At 41.3% G+C, this 21,876-nt stretch overlaps 1 protein-coding gene across 1 annotated transcript in view; it reads left to right on the forward strand.

Annotated features, from left to right (window-relative positions):
• The window catches only part of LOC109892772 (G protein-coupled receptor kinase 6), a 62,401-nt gene that overhangs the window by 23,697 nt on the left and 16,828 nt on the right, over nucleotides 1–21,876 (forward strand). The window contains exons 4-13 of the mRNA XM_020485541.2: nucleotides 4,096–4,173; nucleotides 4,404–4,510; nucleotides 5,151–5,243; nucleotides 6,911–6,974; nucleotides 7,348–7,488; nucleotides 9,894–10,084; nucleotides 10,519–10,556; nucleotides 11,277–11,366; nucleotides 12,369–12,577; nucleotides 13,673–13,810. Of these exons, the coding sequence (XP_020341130.1) occupies nucleotides 4,096–4,173; nucleotides 4,404–4,510; nucleotides 5,151–5,243; nucleotides 6,911–6,974; nucleotides 7,348–7,488; nucleotides 9,894–10,084; nucleotides 10,519–10,556; nucleotides 11,277–11,366; nucleotides 12,369–12,577; nucleotides 13,673–13,810 (1,149 nt within the window). The remainder of the gene's footprint in view (nucleotides 1–4,095; nucleotides 4,174–4,403; nucleotides 4,511–5,150; nucleotides 5,244–6,910; nucleotides 6,975–7,347; nucleotides 7,489–9,893; nucleotides 10,085–10,518; nucleotides 10,557–11,276; nucleotides 11,367–12,368; nucleotides 12,578–13,672; nucleotides 13,811–21,876) is intronic.

Genomic DNA, 21,876 nt, shown 5'->3' on the forward strand with positions numbered 1-21,876 from the left:
AATAAATTCATAAAAAATCCTACAATGTAATTTCCTGGATTTTTTTTCTCTCATTTGGTCTGTCATAGTTGAAGGGTACCTATGAACTTGCACAATTGGAGGCTGACTAAATAAGTTTTTGCCCCACTGTAATTGCCATGGATCTCGGGTATGTGCAATTGAAATGTATACTGACTGGACCTGATTGGACAGTGTCCTTTGTTAAAGAAGCCAACAAGGGGAATGTCTTCAAGGACAAGTTTTAGTGAACAAAGATGAGAAGAATGTTGGCGCAGTCAAATGGACTGTGTGCAACTTGCTATTCAGGTTTGATGCAATTTTCCAACATTCATTAATTTTCATATTTGTTATTTGTTTTTGTATATCATTATTATTATTGTAGGCCTATTTAATAAATATAAGCCCGTTCTTTTAAATGAGGCAAAAAGTGTTTTTTGTTTCATTTTGCTGAGATATTTTTGTTGGCTAATTAAGTTCAAACTGTCTTTTTATGTTTGTGCTATGTATTTAATTAAAGATAGATTAAAAGTAGGCCTGTTGTAAAATAAATAGGATTAGCCTCTTGCGGTCATTTGTTGGGTGGGCCTTTGGTAGGCACTCACTTTTGTTGGTAATTTCTGCAATATAAGCCTGTTCAAAACTTTTGAAGGTTGAAATGGGTGTTTATTTCTTTCTGTTGAGACATTTTCTTTGGCCAAATTAAGTTAATGTTGTGTTTTCCGCAATATAATAGAATTACCGGTAGTGGTACTCACACTCGAACCACGAAGAGGAAAAACCAAAGAGGGCAAGATGCAAAACTTATTTTAATGCCACAATATAATAACATGTTTGTATTTTCCTTATAAACAATGACTTGAATTACTTTTGATATTACTAATAAAGTCAAACTTTTGTGAAGGTATGGTGGGGTGTGGCTATTATTAGGCTTAGCTATGCAGGCCTATGAAGGCAGAGCGCACCAGCGTTCCAACTGACTCCTACAGTTAAACTTGAGGTGAGGAAGTATGTTTTGGGCCTACGAGGGTTACCAGTCTGTCGACTCAGAATAAATTATTCCGCTGCTCTGTCGTTCTCTACATACTTTCGTCTGAGACTGACATAATTTGAAATTGTTTGTGATGATGAGGGGCGTTGTACAAGAAGTCATCAGCAATTTGATCGTCTCTAACCAATCTGAATATCAAAGCCACATTTTCAAACTGTCGCTTTACCTGTGCCGCTTTACTTTCACCTGTGTTCTGGCTCTGGCCCAACCCATGGGTTTCTGGACCAATCAGACAGCCCTGAATGTGTTCGCATTAGGTGAATGTTGGAGGAGGTACTGAGGTCCAGACTTATTGCGGAGAAGAAACTAACGTCCATTGGAGTGGTGCAGCATTTGGCCAGAGCAAGGAGTCTGGGTAGCCAGGCAACAGAGTTACCCCTTTAATCTAACAATATAATGCTTATCTTATCTAAAAAATGTACGAATTAGCCTCTGTCTGTACGCCTATAGAGTATCACCGTATGTTATAATACCCATAAAACCTAGCGGTCAAACAAGGAAATGGTTCCAATCGTTTTTCCACCATACACTTTTTCCCATAGGGGATTTTATAAACACTTAAAATAATGGCTGTTTCATGTAGGCTTACCGTGGTGTGATGTTTTGATGTCCTAGAGAGATTTACACGGTTAAGGTGACATCAATATATTCTCCCGTATTTACCCCCAAAATTAAATGCTAATGTGGCTATCATAAAGAACTGCAAATGCCATGATCTGGATGAGACTGCCATTGAGGCAGGATTAACTATCTAATTTGAGCTACATATAGTAATGAATAAATGGTCTACATTTCTTTAAATGGACAATTCTTTGAATTATCTTGTTCAAGTTTTAAATTGACACAATACCTGTTAGCAAAGGTATCAGCTAGATGACATGCAGGAGCTTGCAGGGATTTATAGCCATGCATGATGTCTACTTTGACGCTAATTAGCATTTTTGAATCGGAGTAAATAGAGCCGAATATATTGATAAAAGTCACTTTGTCCGACAGATATTTACATGGTTATTTAAACGTCATGCCAGGGTAGGCATACGAAACACAGCCCTTTTTATTTTAAGTTTTTATAAAATACCATGTGGGAAAAATGAATGGTGGAACAACAATTGGAACCATTTCACTCTTTGACCGCTAGATTTTATGGATATTTGGTATTTTGGTATTTATTAGGATCCACATTAGCCGCTGTAAACGCATCAGCTACTATTACTGTGGTTCCACATGAAACATGACATAATGCATTAGCCAAGGACTGAAATACATACATTTAAAAATGCCACACACAGCCGACATTCCAGAACATACACACAATGTCTAGTACATAGTACAGTGTAAATTACAATACAGGATATTTAAAATGGCTGTGTCTCTTCACAGTTCACTTTGTGCAGTAAGGTGTTTTTTAAACTGTTTTTCTTTTGTTTTTTTGTTGCTAGCTTGAGTTACCTGTTGTGGCAGAGTTCCATGTATTCATGGCTCTATTTTAATACTGTGTGTTTCCCAGCTTCTGTTCAATATTATGACACCTCCCCTGTGGGGCTCTATATCTGTACAGTAGTACAAAGACAAGTACAAAGAAATGTATATCTGTGTCAGAACTAAAATGTAGAATGGGAACATGGTACCGACATATCTGTCTCTCTAGGGTTAGGCCTAAGCTTCTCTTCCTTTTTATATATACATTTGTTTAAATATTCAAATCATACAGTGGACGTCTAGGCCTATAGGAATGACATGATGCATTTAGCTCTCATCTCCGACTGCTGATCTGTGAAGTGGACAAATATTGTTTTTGAAAAGTAGAAACCAATAAAACAATAGGCTACAAAATGTTGATTATGCTATACAACGAATCGTTTTTTCTTTCATTTGTTATAGGCAGTTAAGAACACATACTTGGCCAATATTGCTTGTTGATTGATGGCGCTGCCCGGTCGGAGGGTTTCTTTATCTCTCTTTCTACTCTTGGATATGAACGGGTCTCTCGAATCCGAACCGGCACAGGTCTGTTTGGGTCTGTTTTTCCACAGGCCTTTTCCAAATGGGTCTGATTGTTGAACAGGTCTCTGTTTTCCTTTTTTACATTTGTATTTATATCTGGTTGGGTGGGAAAGCCATGGATCCATTTCGGACAGATCCAACTTACGCACACACACACTCAGTTATGAGCCACCCACTTTATCTCCTTCCCTCTAACACATTATTACTCACACACGATAATATTGATATGAGGAAGTGTCCTTGTAGCTAGATCCTCTCTGGTTGATTTAACAAACGCAAAAGCCAAGTAGAAAAAGGCTCAATGGGATGATAGCTAGTAGCATAATGAAGATTGTCAATGGCAGTAAAATGATGAATAGGTGGCTGACTTTATGAATTAAGAGAGAGCAGACAGTCATTACAGCTTTTATCAAGCAGTCTTCTCAAACTTTGTAAGTAGTGATCATGTCCTTTTACTGCACTGTCTCCTTCCTGCCTCGCACAGAGCCTGGGCTACATGAGAAGGAGCAAATGAGATTTGAACCTTCTCAACTGTCATTAACCATTATGGACAAGTTGTGCTGAGAGTCCATCGGAAGCACTTTAGAGTGAGGCTCTTAGCTTACTGTAAGTCATGCTGCTGGATGGCTGGATGATGGCATGGCACATGGGCTTGATGCTTTTGTACTTAGCAGGATTCAGGAATCAACAAATATTAAAATAAAAATGATTTTGGGAGTGGGACCCAGGCATGTGGCTCTGTAGAACTGTGCCTTAGTGAAGGGATGTATTACTTACAGTAGGACTGGGTTGTGTTCAGTATGCATATTAAACTTGTTTAATGAACATACTCAGGTAGTATTTCTTCCGTTTCAAATAGTGTTCTACAGCTGCGTGCCTACTGAACACGACTCTGTGGTTGCAGTGATGTGGTAATTTGGTACCATCAGAGGTTGTACAGAAAGTACTAGATTGTAGGCTACTGTTACGTGGAAATAGTAGAACTGACCTGTTAGAGCAGGTGTATGTTGAATGATGTATGTTACTGTTTCTTCCCCCCACAGGCAGAGTATGAGGTCAGTCCAGATGAGAAGAGGAGGGAGTGTGCTCAGGAGCTCCTAGACAAGTACTTCAGCCCAAAGGTACAGTAGAAGAACCCCTATTTTCAGCCAATGAGTGATTTGATGTCAACTATTCAATAATGGTGACGTGTGGTTTCCTGGACCCAGATTAAAACTATTCACGGTCTAAAAATCTATTTCAATTAAGATACTCCATCGAGCATGCTTTTTAATTCAGGAGAGGGCTTAATCTGGGCCTATGATGTCATATATATGAAATTCACGCTGTATTGCGTTCCATCCCCCTGTAGTCAGAGGATCATGTCCCCGAGTTGGGGGAGGAAATGATGGGTCAGTTTACAGAGAGACTGGAGCAGGAGCAGGAGCCCTGTAAAGAACTCTTCAACGAGTGCACCAAGTGAGTCTGTTAACACAGAAACCCAGTCACAGAGAATAAACTAACATCAATACTTACTTAGCATATGGGATATTTTCAAGATTGGAATTTTTTTTTAATTTTTTTAATGATCATCACACCATTATTCAATGAAGGAAGTCAGTTAAGAATAAAGGGTCATTTTCAGTGATAAAATATGCCAAGAGGCAGAATTTCTGAGTTTTCCTTTAAATTGTCTCCTACATTATGCAACATCCTGTGAAAGGTTGTTCACACTTGTTGTATGGGCATGTCAACAGCATTGAGTGTATGTGGCGGCTGATGAAAATAGTTCTAATCAATCAACCCTAGCAACTTCAATCACCCGCCATTCCATTCAGCAACATTTATATTCTAGAACATTCTCACAACATGAACAGACTCTTTGTCATTCCTCCGTCTGGTTGGGGTTAATGAATGTTTAGATGTGAACTGATGTTTGGGAATAGTAGACAGAGATGGGCCCATGGCAGCATGGTACATGTGTAGGACCTGGAGATTTTCCTGGCCATGTGACCTGACCAGAAAAAACTCCAGGCCTTAGGGAGGGACCAGAGTATTTCCTGTTTAGGTCATGTAGTGGGCTGTATGTGTTCTGACTGTGTTCTGTCCTCTGTTGTAGACTGATCCATGACTACCTGAGTGTGGCTCCCTTCGCAGACTACCTCGACAGCATGTACTATAACCGATTCCTGCAGTGGAAGTGGCTGGAGAGGTATGGTAGCCTACTAGTTGAAATCAAAGTAAAAATGACAAATACTCACACACACACCCTTTTGCTGCTTCCCACACTTATGAACACACACACACACACACACACACACACACACACACACACACACACACACACACACACACACACATTCTTATCAGCCTGAGAACCTCACCTCAACACAGCACGAGTGATTACATGTTACGGTAACTTCACACCGCTCCATAGTATCCTCCTAGTCACGTGTACTCAACTCTCAATGGGGCTGTGTTTTTGATATGCTCTGCTGTTAATTCTCTAATATTGATATGATTTATATATATATTAGCGGCTCTCAAGGTTTCCTCCTATCTAGAGTTATTCTTATCAACTGTTCCTCAACTTGGTCTCATGGGTTTTTAGGCCAGTTTACCGTTAAGAGCTTTGTGACAAAAGTATTTGTTAAAAGCTCTACACAACGCACATACAATTTTATAAAGCGATTGATAGTGTTCAGGATAGTGGCATTGTGATGTACTGTATAACCTACACTTTTGGTTTCGTTTACATTCGTACTCATACTTCAAATCAAGCTTTATTTATACAGCACATTTCAGACATGGAATGATTAACAATGTGCTTCACAGGAAAAAACTCAACTGAAATATTTACCTCATAATTAACCTAAGAGGATGAAAAGCAAAAGAATAACAATAGAGACTGAAAAACTAAAAAGCACCCTAAGCAAAAGCAAAGCTAAGTTTTAAGATCTCATATCAATATAACTACAGTTTCGGCCACCCTCTGGTTCTCTGGCAGGCTATTCCAGATGCTGGGGGCGTAATAACTAAAGGCTGCCTTTCCCTGCCTCGTGGTCCTAGGCTTTGTGATAGTTAACGTGCCAGAGGACCTGAGAGACCTACTGGGCACATAACTTAAACTCATGTCTGACATGTATTGGGGTGCACAATCATGGATTGATTTTAAAAACCAATAGAAGAATCGTAAAATGTTTTCTAAAACTCACAGGCAGCCAGTGCAGACACCTTAAAACTGGTGTAAAACATTCTCTGTCTGGTCCTATATGGGCCATTTTAAAGACCTTTAGCCCAGCAGGCCTATCATACATGGAATGGGCTCTATATTTATTTACATTTGCAAACAGAACATGTCTCCACTCAGCCTAGCAGAGCGGCAAGACTTGTGCAATGCCTTTCCCATAATAGTCATAGATTAAGTTTACCCACACACTTTCATCACTTTGGCTGTTTCGTAAATGGCACCTTTAGTGCACTACTTTTGACCAGGGCCCATAGAGTTCTGGTCAAAAGTAGTGCACTATGTAGGGAATAGAGTGCGATTTGGGACGCAGACTTTGACTCACAGTAAATATGCCAACACTTGTTAAAGGCCTTAAGAAAGTTGTCTCATCTTGTCTTTGGTGCTGGGCCAAACTCAAGTAGAGAAAGACAAGATAAAACAGAACATTTGACAGAATAGTATTTTTAAAGCAAAAACATTGTTAAAGTGTAATGGTCAAGCCGTTTACTTACAAAGTCAGATGTGTATGTTCCTGTGCATTGCTGCTGTACAGTCAGTGTATGTCCATGAAGTTGAGCAAATTTCCCCCACATTGGACAATAAAGTTGTTGTTTTCTATTGTATTGACCCTCTTCTCTGTGTCCTCATAGGCAGCCAGTCACCAAGAACACATTCCGACAGTACAGGGTATTAGGAAAGGGAGGCTTTGGTGAGGTAAGGACTCTCTCTGTTTCTCTCTTTAACTAAAGCATACTTTCATTTAGAATGAGATTTTAGAAGTGAAGTTAGTCTAAAGTTAGTCTCTTCATCAAAGTTTGTCTCTTCATCAACTTTTAAATAATCAACAAGGTCCAACAAGGATCTCAGTCTGGATGTAATTTGATGGGCCTATAAAATTATAAACTGTGTGTTTGGGAAATAACTGCCATTTAACTGGTGTCATCTTGTGGTGTTAAATGGGTCATGCCACCATTACATTGTATTTAATGGGTCAAAGAGTAGACATTGCAAAGGGGTGTTCATCACTTTTCTCTGAACCCCACCCTCCTCCTCTCCCTTTCTCTCTCTCATCCACTTCTCTCATTAGGTGTGTGCTTGCCAGGTGCGAGCCACAGGAAAGATGTATGCGTGTAAGAAGTTGGAGAAGAAGAGGATTAAGAAGAGGAAAGGAGAGTCCATGGCCTTGAACGAGAAGCAGATTTTAGAGAAAGTCAACAGTAGGTTTGTAGTAAGTATTCGAGCTACCTATTTACCCCCTACCATTTGTCACGTATGTATAAGATAAGTATGTAGGGTTGTGCGATATCAAAATAATTTGAATATATGTTTTAGCGCAATGTTCCAAATGCCTTTATTGCAAGTCTCTAGGTTTTTTATTTGGTCTTGTCTCATTCGCTCCTTCTGTGCTGTGTGCACTGTGCACCTTCCCACTCGCACACAGACACCAAGCCCCGCCCTTTGCCACTCACAGCAACAAAGATAAAAGATCACTTCTTCCTGTCTGAAAACAAACAGTTTCAACTCGCTATTTGCATTTGAGGTTTGGTCGATTTTCCCTTCTAACGATATCCTTTTTATGTATCAACTTCCAAAATGTAGAATAGAGTAGATCCTACTAAAACGGGAGTTATCAATGAACATGATGTGGAAAATGAATGCTCAGTTTCTGCAGTACCGTAAGCAGCATTTTAGCTACATACTATTATGTGCTAGCTCTCTAGTCTGTGTTTTATAAATGTGCATTGAGCATAAAAATAAGTATTTATATAAGGAATTGGCAACTGTTCTCATTCTGAGAAGTAAGCATCTTATCCAGGTTAGCCACTTGATTTCAACATCTAAACAAAGTGAACAGGCTGTTGTTCAAACAGTTGGAGACGGACAGGAGCGTGTGTTCATAATAGTTCAGCTGTTCTACCTTGTTAGCGAGCATATAGATCCAAGTTGGCTAGACTTGAAATACGAAGATTAGCTGGCTACTCACTAGAGATTATTTGAGATCTGTGTTCATTTTCTATAATGCCTGCTACAAGTAGTTGGTCATTATTAGTGGATGTGTATGGTTTTGGTTAAATTTGTAACAAAAAGAGCATTTTCATCGACAGACATGAAAGCCAGATCAGTGATTATTGCAACAACAAAAAAAGCATGTTAAACTATGCCGAACAAGAATATACCCCTTGGGGAGCCAGGCTCAGCCAATCATAATTGGTTTTTCCCCACAAAAGGGCTTTATTACAGACAGCAATACTCCTCAGTTTCATCAGTTGTCCAGGTGGCTGGTCTGACGATCCCACAGATGAAGAAGCAGGATATGGAAATCATGGGCTGGCATGGGAAAACGTGGTATGTGGTTGTGAGGCCTGTTGGACGTACTGCAAAATTCTCTAAAATGACATTGGTGGTGGCTTATGGTAGAGAAATTAACATTAAATTCTCAGGCAACAAATCTGGTGGACATTCCTGCAGTCAGCATGCTAATTGCACACTCTCAAAACTTGAGACATCTGTGGAATTGTGTTATGTGATAAAACTGCACATTTTAGAGTGGCATTTTATTGTCCCCATCACAAGGTGCACCTGTGTAATGATCATGCTGTTTAATCAACTTCTTGAAATGCTACACCTGTCAAGTGGATGGATTACCTTGGCAAAAGAGAAATGCTCACTAACAGGGATGTAAGCACATTTTTGCACAACATTTGAGAGAAATAAGCTTTTTTGTGTGGATGGAAAATTTCAGGGATCTTTTATTTCAGCTCATAAAGCATGGGACCAACACTTTACATGTTGCGTTTATATTTTTTTCAGTATATTTTGATAAAATAATGTAATTATTAGTAGGTCTTGTTTGTGGAAGGCTTATATTTAGCCTTGGTATAATTTTTCAAGCCCTGATTTAGATTACATTGTTATTCCTAACTGTTTGAAATGCAGTGTATTGACCTTAAATTGTCCAACAAAGCTTATTTAGAGAAAAGATGAACAAAATAGATTTGAGTCGCTCATAAGTTTGAAAAAAATTTAAATAATTGGGCTAAAAATTATATTTGTATGTACAGTATATGTAATATATTTAATGTATACAGTACATGATCTACATTCATATATTATGCTGCACCACTTACTCATATTTCGACCAAAGATGTCAAGATGTCTGAACTCATCGAATTCAACTGTTGACCGCAACATAAACACTTTTGACCAGTTGAGTCTAGATTGCTCTTCCAGACCACTGTGTGATAGCTCGTAATAATAATAAAAACAACACTAGTAATTAAAAGATAACATCAGGGTTTAGTTCAGTGGGGTTTGTTTTCATTTCAAGTGACCCCACACAATCCATTTTAGACTTATTATATTTGGACATCCATCAGTCAGTGATCCAATGTTCTGGCCAAAAGTGGACTTAGATGTTCATTCTGTTTCCCACACACACTCCTCTCCTTCTCTTAACTCATAGCTTCAAACTGGTCTCTAAGCCCAGGGTCATATTCATTAGGGCACACCATAACAGAATGTAGCGAAAACAAGCGCTTATTGTACAAGTTCAGGTAGTCCCTCCCTGTTTAAGTCTGTTTTCTTTTGTTTGGTGCCTAATGAATATGACCGTGTTGTCTGTCTCTCATGGAGGTGAGTCTAGCATACGCCTATGAGACGAAGGACGCTCTGTGTCTGGTGCTCACCCTGATGAACGGAGGAGACCTCAAGTTCCACATCTACCACATGGGAGACGCCGGCTTCGAGGAGAAGAGGGCTGTGTTCTACTCTGCCGAGCTGGCCTGTGGCCTTGAGGACCTGCACAGAGAGAGGATCGTATACAGGTCAGGCTGCACACACAGTCTCTCTCTCTCACACACACACACACATACACACACAAGGCTGTTCTAGGGGAATGGTTTAGCGGGTACTCAGCTTTCTGCTTACAAGGCTGCAGGAACTTTATGGAGCATATTTAGTGTTTACACAAGTATCAGCTTACAAGGGAGGATGGAGAGAAAGAGAGAGAGAGCGCTTCATGTTTTCAAAAGGGAGATAGAGAGATGGAGAATGATGGCTAGCAAGATGTAGATTGAAAGAAAGGGGGGAGAGGGAGAACAATAAGTAGTAAGATGTAGAGCGAAACAAAGAGAGAAGGAGCGATGGAGAGCTTGTCAAAGTTTTGTAAATCTGTCCCTCAGCTGCTCACAATGCTGTTGGAGGCGATTAAAAGTTAGTTCTTAGTTTCAAAACTCTGGGTATTTATCTCTTCTTCCAGGGACCTGAAGCCTGAGAACATACTATTGGATGACCATGGTGAGTAGAAATGGCAATAATATGAATGCCCACTTGTATACAAGTAAATACATATTCTAATGGACCAACCCTGGTCTTGGAGACCAACCATGGTCCTGGAACAATAGCCTGTATACCTTGTTGTTCCAGCTGAGCACTACTTTAAAATAATTGATTCAACTAATCAAGGTCTTGATGATTAATTGATTAATAGATCCGATGTGTTAGTGATGGGCTGGAATAAAAGCCTGCACACACACTGTAGCTTTCTGTAACCAGACCTTACTGCTTGTGTGAACCAACACTGCCATTCTGTTATTCACCAATAGAGGGAGCAGATTGTCTATGAAAAGACTTGTCTCAAGATAGGGGCTCCTGCTTTCTCAAGGTTGTCAGTGAAGCCTGCTACCAATGAATGGTGCTCATTAGCAAAACAAAATAGATAAGGTTTCCACAGTACATGGCTTTCATGAGATCTGCTTTGACCAAAGGAAGCCCTCTATTGATATACATAGTCTCTTGTCCAGACTCCAGACTGGAGATAGCCTGTCAAATGACATCGGATTGAAGGGTATGCTAAGTAATACTGTATGTGTCTTGTTGTGTTGTGTCGTGATTGGCCGTACCCGGGGATCTCCATTGGTATGCATCGTCTGTGGGATAGCATGTCATTTGACATAAGGTTAACTGTTCCAGCATTAGGCAGTGTACTGTAACACAGTGTGTGTTGTGTTCCTTTAGGCCATATCCGGATATCAGACCTGGGCTTGGCTGTCCACGTGCCCGAGGGAGAGACTATCAAGGGTCGGGTTGGCACCGTTGGGTACATGGGTAAGTACATTCAACAACATTCAACAAAAGATATTCAACATATTGTTTTCATATACTGTTCCTGTACTGTATAATGAACAGTACCAATATACACAGAACAAAAAAACTCAACATGTAAAGTGTTGGTCCCATGTTTCATGAGCTGAAAAAAAAAATCCCCAAAATGTTCCATAAGCACAAAAAGCTTATTTCTCTCAAATGTTGTGCAAATTTCTTTACATCCCTGTTATTGAGCATTTCTCATTTGCCAAGATAATCCATCCACCTGACAGGTGTGTCATATCAAGAAGCTTATCAAACAGCATGATCGTTACACAGATGCACCTTGTGCTGTGGACAATAAAAGGCAACTCTAAAATGTGCAGTTTTGTCACAGAACACAATGCCACAGATCTCTCAAATTTTGAGGGAGAGTGCAATTGGCATGCTGATTGCAGGAATGTCCACCAGAGCTGTTGCTACCATAAGCTGCCTCCAATCTCGTTTTAGAGAATTTGGCAGTACGTCCAACAGACCGCAGACAACGTATAACCACGCTAGACCTTGATCTCCACATCCGGCTTCTTCACCTGCGGGATCGTCTGAGGGGTGCTGGGGTTGTGCTGAGGAGTATTTCTGTCTGTAATAAAGCCCTTTTGTGGGAAAAAAGTATTCTGATAGGCTGGGCCTGGTTCCCCAGTGGTAGGGCCTGAATGCCAAGTGGGTGGGCCTTTACCCTCTTATGCCCACCCATGACTCCCCCCCTGCCCAGTCATGTGAAATCCATAGATTAGGGCCTAATGAATTTATTTAAATTGACTGATTTCCTTATATGAGCTGTAACTCAGTAAAATCTTTGAAATTGTTGCGTGTTGTATTTATATTTTTGTTCAGTTTAAATGAACGACATTCATAAAGTCATAAGTACTACGTAAATGCTTCTAAAATGATTTGTAATCATGTGTCTGTTTGTGTGCGCATACGTATGTATGCTTGCCTGTCATCCTAATGTGTGTGTGTCAGCTCCGGAGGTGGTTAAGAATGAGCGCTACACATTCAGCCCAGACTGGTGGGCGCTGGGCTGTCTGCTGTATGAGATGATCGAGGGCCAGTCTCCCTTCCAGCAGCGCAAGAAGAAGATTAAACGTGAGGACGTGGAGAGGCTGGTCAGAGACGTGGAGGAGGAGTACTCAGACAAGTTCTCAGAGGACACCAAGTCCCTCTGCAAAATGGTACCGGACATATTATCAACAACATGAGATCATGCTTTGTCTGTTGGCACAGGCATTTGCTTTGCATATCGAAATATATCTTTATAGTAGTGACTTTTATTTGTGAAGGCAGCGTCATGTTTAAAAAACATTTGCATTCGTGACGTACGTGGATGAAGGACGCTTTTATTCCGTTTTTTTATGACTTCCAATATAAGCACAGAAGGTTGTCTTTGATGATTTGAAAACGAACTCCAAACACATTCAGTATCCACATAATCAGTATTCCCCAGTCAGTATCCACATAATAATAAGGAATTTTCCTCGACCATGCCCATAAATTGGGGAAAACCAACATTCTTTCCTATTGACCCTCATTGTAAGAGGCAACTTCGTCGTCGATGTTATACAGAAACAACAAAATATGCCGAGAAGCTGCTGTGTTGTTCAAATGTAGCCAGGTCAAAAATCCCAACCCACAGTTTGCAATGCTCCCATGTAAGAAATAGAGCCTGCGAGAAGAGCCCTGTGGCTTGAGGCTATTCGGTGTGGTAAATGTGGTGATGCGTAGGCTACACGTAGCTATGTGTGTGTGGAACACATTTAATCACAGGTAAGACATTTAACTTGTACAGCCCGTTTGTAACTCCACTCACTACTTGTAGCTGTATAGTCCGTTTGTGTGTGTTGGTCTTGGCTAGCATAATGTTCCGGTCGGTTGCTAACTAGCACTCACTCTCAAGTGGCTGCTAGCATCGTCATGAAAAGGGGCATGAGGGAAGCGGTACAATATTACGTTTTTCTAAGTAGGGAGAATGCTAGGGAGCAGGCAATGTTGAGTCTTTAGACACACTTTTCTTTAAATGTAGTTTTGTAATGAACTAAAACAAGCAGACAAGAAAATTGCTTTGAAAATGTCAAGTTTTTGCTGTGAGCCAATGGGGTAACTTAGGTAACCACATGTTTTCCCCACATATGGGCATGGTCGCAACATTTTTATCTATTACCGACTGGGTCTATACAGCAGATCAGTCAATCATTCATCAATTTAACAGCATAACATATTTACTCTGTTGCCTAGTAACACTGCTATCTCTCACTCTTGACTCCGCCCAGCTGCTGGCCAAAGAGCCCAGTGAGAGGCTGGGCTGCCAGGGGGAGGGTGCTACGGAGGTGAAGGCCCACCACATCTTCCGATCCATCAACTTTAAAAGGCTGAAGGCTGGCAGGCTGAAGGCCCCCTTCACCCCTGATGTAAGGAAACACACTGTGGTCCAATCTGTTCACTGTACAGACGTCATCCTTCATAATGCATAATTTAGATTTCAAGTGGCACATGTAGTGATGTTGTGATGACATCTAGCCTTTTTGTCTTTACATGGTAGTCATCTTGGTTAGAATGAATGAGCTGCCTCCACTTGATGTGACTGCGTGTGTGCACGCATGTGTTTACAAAATACTCCATAATGTCAAAGGGATACTTCAGGATTTTTACAATGAGGCCCTTTATCTACTTCCCCAGAGTCAGATGAACTTGTGGATACCATTTTTAAGTCTGCTAGCCGATACCCATAGACTTCCAGTCATTGCGCTAATGCTAGTTAGCATTGGCTCGCAAAACTACCTTTAACTTCCTTCATCAAATCAAATCAAATTTATTTATATAGCCCTTCGTACATCAGTTGATATCTCAAAGTGCTGTACAGAAACCCAGCCTAAAACCCCAAACAGCAAGCAATGCAGGTGTATAAGCACGGTGGCTAGGAAAAAGTCCCTAGAAAGGCCAAAACCTAGGAAGAAACCTAGAGAGGAACCAGGCTATGTGGGGTGGCCAGTCCTCTTCTGGCTGTGCCGGGTGGAGATTATAACAGAACATGGCCAAGATGTTCATTAATGACCAGCATGGTCCAATAATAATAAGGCAGAACAGTTGAAACTGGAGCAGCAGCACGGCCAGGTGGACTGGGGACAGCAAGGAGTCCTCCGAGAGAGAGAAAGAAAGAGGGAATTAGAGAGAGCACACTTAAATTCACACAGGACACCGAATAGGACAGGAGAAGTACTCCAGATATAACAAACTGACCCTAGCCCCCCGACACATAAACTACTGCAGCATAAATACTAGAGGCTGAGACAGGAGGGGTCAGGAGACACTGTGGCCCCATCTGAGGACACCCCCAGACAGGGCCAAACAGGCAGGATATAACCCCACCCACTTTGCCAAAGCACAGCCCTCACACCACTAGAGGGATATCTTCAACCACCAACTTACCATCCTGAGACAAGGCTGAGTATAGCCCACAAAGATCTCCGCCACAGCACAACCCAAGGGGGGGGCGCCAACCCAGACAGGATGATCACATCAGTGACTCAACCCACTCAGGTGACGCACCCCTCCCAGGGACAGTATGAGAGAGCCCCAGTAAGCCAGTAACTCAGCCCCTGTAATAGGGTTAGAGGCAGAGAATCCCAGTGGAAAGAGGGGAACCGGCCAGGCAGAGACAGCAAGGGCGGTTCGTTGCTCCAGAGCCTTTCCGTTCACATTCCCACTCCCGGGCCAGACTACACTCAATCATATGACCCACTGAAGAGATGAGTCTTCAGTAAAGACTTAAAGGTTGAGACCGAGTTTGCGTCTCTGACATGGGTAGGCAGACCGTTCCATAAAAATGGAGCTCTATAGGAGAAAGCCCTGCCTCCAGCTGTTTGTTTAGAAATTCTAGGGACAATTAGGAGGCCTGTGTCTTGTGACCGTAGCGTACGTGTAGGTATGTACGGCAGGACCAAATCAGAGAGATAGGTAGGAGCAAGCCCATGTAATGCTTTGTAGGTTAGCAGTAAAACCTTGAAATCAGCCCTTGCTTTGACAGGAAGCCAGTGTAGAGAGGCTAGCACTGGAGTAATATGATCAAATTTTTGGGTTCGAGTCAGGATTCTAGCAGCCATATTTAGCACTAACTGAAGTTTATTTAGTGCTTTATCTGGATAGCCGGAAAGTAGAGCATTGCAGTAGTCTAACCTAGAAGTGACAAAAGCATGGATAAATTTTTCTGCATCATTTTTGGACAGAAAGTTTCAGATTTTTGCAATGTTACATAGATGGAAAAAAGCTGTTCTTGAAATGGTCTTGATATGTTCTTCAAAAAGAGATCAGGGTCCAGAGTAATGCCGAGGTCCTTCACAGTTTTATTTGAGACGACTGTACAACCATTAAGATTAATTTTCAGATTCAACAGAAGATCTCTTTTGTTTCTTGGGACCTAGAACAAGCATCTCTGTTTTGTCCGAGTTTAAAAGTAGAACGTTTGCAGCCATCCACTTTCTTATGTCTGAAACACATGCTTCTAGCAAGGGCAATTTTTGGGCTTCACCATGTTTCATTGAAATGTACAGCTGTGTGTCATCCGCATAGCAGTGAAAGTTAACATTATGTTTTCGAATAACATCCCCAAGAGGTAAAATATATAGTGAAAACAATAGTGGTCCTAAAACGGAACCTTGAGGAACACCGAAATTTACAGTTGTTTTGTCAGAGGACAAACCATTCACAGAGACAAACTGATATCTTTCCGACAGATAAGATCTAAACCAGGCCAGATCTTGTCCGTGTAGACCAATTTGGGTTTCCAATCTCTCCAAAAGAATGTGGTGATCGATGGTATCAAAAGCAGCACTAAGGTCTAGGAGCACGAGGACAGATGCCATTAAAATGTCATTTACCACCTTCACAAGTGCCGTCTCAGTGCTATGATGGGGTCTAAAACCAGACTGAAGCATTTCGTATACATTGTTTGTCTTCAGGAAGGCAGTAAGTTGCTGCGCAACAGCCTTTTCTAAATATTTTGAGAGGAATGGAAGATTCGATATAGGCCGATAGTTTTTTATATTTTCTGGATCAAGGTTTGGCTTTTTCAAGAGAGGCTTTATTACTGCCACTTTTAGTGAGTTTGGTACACATCCGGTGGATAGAGAGCCGTTTATTATGTTCAACATAGGAGGGCCAAGCACAGGAAGCAGCTCTTTCAGTAGTTTAGTTGGAATAGGGTCCAGTATGCAGCTTGAAGGTTTAGAGGCCATGATTATTTTCATCATTGTGTCAAGAGATCTATTACTAAAACACTTGAGCGTCTCTCTTGATCCTAGGTCCTGGGAGAGTTGTGCAGACTCAGGACAACTGAGCTTTGAAGGAATACGCAGATTTAAAGAGGAGTCCGTAATTTGCTTTCTAATAATCATAATCTTTTCCTCAAAGAAGTTCATAAATTTATCACTGCTAAAGTGAAAGTCTTGGGGAATGCTGCTTTTTAGTTAGCTTTGCGACAGTATCAAAAAGGAATTTCGGATTGTTCTTATTTTCCTCAATTAAGTTTGAAAAATAGGATGATCGAGCAGCAGTAAGGGCTCTTCGGTACTGCACGGTACTGTCTTTCCAAGCTAGTCGGAAGACTGCCAGTTTGGTGTGGCGCCATTTCCGTTCCAATTTTCTGGAAGCTTGCTTCAGAGCTCGGGTATTTTCTGTGTACCAGGGAGCTAGTTTCTTATGAGAAATGTTTTTCATTTTTAGGGGTGCAACTGCATCTAGGGTATTGCGCAAGGTTAAATTGAGTTCCTCAGTTAGGTGGTTAACTGTGGTTAACTTTTGTCCTCTGGCGTCCTTGGGTAGACAGAGGGAATCTGGAAGGACATCAAGGAATCTTTGTGTAGTCTGAATTTATAGCATGACTTTTGATGTTCCTTGGTTGGGGTCTGAGCAGATTATTTGTTGCAATTGCAAACGTAATAAAATGGTGGTCCGATAGTCCAGGATTATGAGGAAAAACATTAAGATCCACAACATTTATTCCATGGGACAAAACTAGGTCCAGCGTATGACTGTGACAGTGAGTGGGTCCAGAGACATGTTGGACAAAACCCACTGAGTCGATGATGGCTCCGAAAGCCTTTTGGAGTGGGTCTGTGGACTTTTCCATGTGAATATTAAAGTCACCAAAGATTAGAATATTATCTGCTATGACTACAAGGTCCGATAGGAATTCAGGGAACTCAGTGAGGAACGCTGTATATGGCCCAGGAGGCCTGTAAACAGTAGCTATAAAAAGTGATTAAGTAGGCTGCATAGATTTCATGACTAGAAGCTCAAAAGACAAAAACGTCTTCTTCTTTTTTTGTAAATTGAAATTTGCTATCGTAAATGTTAGCAACACCTCCTCCTTTGCGGGATGCACGGGGGATATGGTCACTAGTGTAGCCAGGAGGTGAGGCCTCATTTAACACAGTAAATTCATCAGGCTTAAGCCATGTTTCAGTCAGGCCAATCACATCAAGATAATGATCAGTGATTAGTTCATTGACTATAATTGCCTTTGAAGTAAGGGATCTAACATTAAGTAGCCCTATTTTGAGATGTGAGGTATCATGATCTCTTTCAATAATGACAGGAATGGAGGTCTTTATCCTAGTGAGATTGCTAAAGCGAACACCACCATGTTTAGTTTTAGGTCAAGGCACAGACACGGTCTCAATGGTGATAGCTGAGCTGACTACACTGACTGGACACTTCATACTGGACACAGACGCACAAAAATTGTATCCACGAGTTGGGGAAGTAGATAATGGTATCATTGAGAAAATCCCAAGGTATCCCTTAAAAGTGAAAATATATATATATTTTTTTACAAATTACATAACTCTGTCTGCCATACATACAACATCTGTAAGGTCCCGCATGACCCCAAGTCACTTTGGATAAAGGCGGTTACTAAATGGCATATGCATTCGGAAAGTATTCAAATTTAAATTTGTACACATTTATAAAAGAATCTGAAATCAGAACCTTTACTTAGTACTTTGTTGAAGCACCTTTGGCAGCGATTACAGCCTCGAGTCTTCTTGGATATGACACTACCTTATTTACATAAGTATTCAGGCCCTTTGCTATGAGACTCAAAATTTAGCACACACCATAAGGTCCCACAGTTGACAGTGCATGTCAGAGCAAAAACCAAGCCATGAGGTCTGTTAGGTTCTAATTCTAAGAGTAAAACACTCAACGGACATTATGAAAGCTTATTCTGCCCGGTGGGTCAATATAGCTGCATTCAGACAAAACATGTTTCCACCACCACAAGTATATATACTCCAATTTAGGCACTCCTCCTTCTCTCCAATCCTTACATCTATTATGGTTCGACAGGAAGACAAAGTAATAGGGTAATAAACCATAATTTCTCCCTTAAGGGGATCTGACCTGACCTCAACCCCTCATTTGCCTAATCCACAGATGTCCACCCGTTTCCCCTATAGCAATCCTGTGTCTTCCTCCTGTCCACCCAGCGCCATCAGGCTCCTAGAGATAACGATTCACTTCTGATGTAAAAACCCTCTAAACCTCAGCACCTCATCAGTGACATGAATAAGTATATTCTCAGAACCCAACAGGTCGAAGAAATTGTCTGTTGCGCTTCAAGACCGGATTGTGTCGTGGCACAGAGCTGGGGAAGGGTACCAAAAACATTATGCAGCATTGAAGGTCCCCATGAACAGAGTGGCCTACATAATTCTTAAATGGAAGAAGTTTGGAACCACCAAGACTTCCTAGAGCTGAGCTATCGGGGGAGAAGGTCTTGGTCAGGGAGGTGACCAAGAACCCAATGGTGACTCTGACAGTGCTCCAGTGGAGATCTCTGTGGAGATAGGAGAACCTTCCTGAAGGACAACCATCTCTGCAGCACTCCACCATTCAGGCATCAATAGTAGAGTGGCCAGACGGAAGCTACTCCTCAGTAAATGGCACATTGACAGCCCAATTCGAGTTTGCCAAAAGGCACCTAAAGGACTCTCAGACCATGAGAAACAAGATTCTCTGGTCTGATGAATCCATGATTGCCGGGTTTGGCTGTTGTAGGCTGTCAATGTAAATTTGTTCTTCACTGAATTGCTTAGTTAAATAAAGGTTGAATAAAATAAGAAATATAACTATTTGGCCTGAATGCCAAGTGTCACGTCTGTAGGGAACATGGCACCATCCCTACGGTGAAGCATGGTGGCAGCATCATGTTGTGGGGCTGTTTATCAGCGGCAGGGACTGGGAGACTAGTCAGGAATGAAGCAAAGATGAACAGAGCGAAGTAGAGAGATCCTTGATGGAAACCTGCTCAGGACCTTAGACTGGAGCAAAGGTTCACCTTCCAACAGGACAATGACTCTAAGCACACAGCCAAGACAATGCAGGAGTGGCTTCGGGACAAGTCTCTGAATGTCCTTGAGTGGCCCAGCCAGAGCCTGGACTTGAACCTGATCTAACATTTCTGGAGAGACCTCAAAATAGCTGTGCAGTGACGCTCCCCATCCAACCTGACAGAGCTTGAGTGGCTCTGCAGAGAAGAATGGGAGAAACTCCCCAAATACATGTATACCAAGCTTGTAGTGTCATACCCAAGAAGACAAGAGACTGTAATCGCTGCCAAGGTGCTTCAACAAAGTACCGAGTAAAGGGTTTGAATATTTATGTAAATGTAAAAATCAGTTAAAAAATAATAATAATAATCCAGAAATTTCCAAAAAACAGTTTTTGCTTTGTCAAAATGGGGTATTTTGTGTAGATCGATGAGGGGGGAAATGATTTAATCAATTGTAGAATAAGGCTATAACAAAATGTGGAAAAAGTCAAAGGTACTGAATACGTTCCGAATGCATTTCAAGCACAGACTAAACTACAAAGACCAGAGAGCTTTTCAGAAGCCTCATAAAGGGCAGTGATTGGTAGATCAAATCAGTCATAGAAATAGCTGCCTTTAAAGAGATATTCAATCTCGGTAACAATGAAGGTCCTTACTGTTTTATTAATTTATTTTTTAAATGGTTAAAAAGAGACAAATAGCTTCTTAGCAAAGAGCAATTTCTCAAGCAAGAATTTTGCCAGGAGTGGCCTGATTGAGGGGCTTAATTGGCAAAGATTATGTGAGGGATATGTAATCTTAAAACAAGCTGTTATTGGAAACTCTTTGTTATTGGTCTATTGACCTGCCAGGCAGGCCAAAACTCCATCCCACCAAAACAGGATTACATTTCAGGTGGTCTTTACAAACCGCTCTTCCACTAAAAGGACATTATCATTTTCACAATTTCATAACCTCATATTGGGGAAATAAACTGACGAGCTTGAGAACGATGGGAGAAAATCCTCAAATTTCAGGAGGGGGGATGGCTGCTGTTTTACAGGCACCTAACCCATTGTGCTATTTGTGTGTTTTTTCGCATTGTTTGTAACTTATTTTGTAAATAATGTTGATGCTATCTTCTCTTATGACCAAAAAGAGCTTCTGGATATCAGAACAGTGATTACTCACCTCGACCTGGTCGAAGATTTGTTTTTTAATGAGTCTGACGCGAAGAATATAATGTCTAGTTTGAGAAACAGATGCCTCAAAAGTCCTGAACTGACAGCTTCATTAAATAGTATCTGCAAAACACCCGTCTCAACGTCAATGGTGAAGAGGCGACTCTGTGATGCTGGCCTTCTAGGCAGAGTTCCTCTGTCCGTGTCTGTTATTTTGCCCATCTTAATCTTTAATTTTTATTGGCCAATCTGAGATGGCTTTTTCTTTGCAACTCTGCCTATAAGACCAGTATCCCGGAGTCGCCTCTTCACTGTTGACATTGAGACTGGTGTTGTGTGGGTACTATCTAATAAAGCTGCCAGTTGAGGTCTTGTGAGGTGTCTGTTTCTCAAACTAGACACTAATGTACTTGTCCTCTTGCTCAGTTGTGCACCGGGGCCTCCCACTCCTCTTTCTATTCTGGCTAGAGCCAGTTTGCGCTGTTCTGTGAAGGGAGTAGTACACAGCGCCGTACGAGAACTTTAGTTTCTTGGCAATTTCTCGCATGCAATAGCCTTCATGGCTTTCTGTGACTAGTTGCTGACCTAACATAATGATATGTTCTGCTTTCGCTGAAAGGCTTTTTGAAATCGGACACTGTGGTTGGATTAATGAGAAGTGTATCTTTAAAATGGTGTAAAACACTTGTATGGTTGAGGAATTTTAATTCTAAGATTTCTGTTGTTTTGAATTTGGCGCCCTGCAATTTCACTGGCTGTTGGCGAGGTGGGACGCTAGCGTCCCGAACGATCCCAGAGAGGTTAATGGTAAAAAAAAGAGCTTTTCTTTAACAAACAGGGACATTTCTAAGTGACCTCAAACTTTTGAATGGCAGTGTAGGGGTTCCTTTTGTCCAGGTGTGAAAGGGCAATGTGGAGTGCAATAGAGATTGCATCATCTGTGGATCTGTTGGTGCGGTATGCAAATTGGAGTGGGTCTAGG

This window comes from Oncorhynchus kisutch, linkage group LG6 (genome assembly GCF_002021735.2).
Source record: "Oncorhynchus kisutch isolate 150728-3 linkage group LG6, Okis_V2, whole genome shotgun sequence".
Classification (NCBI taxonomy): domain Eukaryota; kingdom Metazoa; phylum Chordata; class Actinopteri; order Salmoniformes; family Salmonidae; genus Oncorhynchus; species Oncorhynchus kisutch.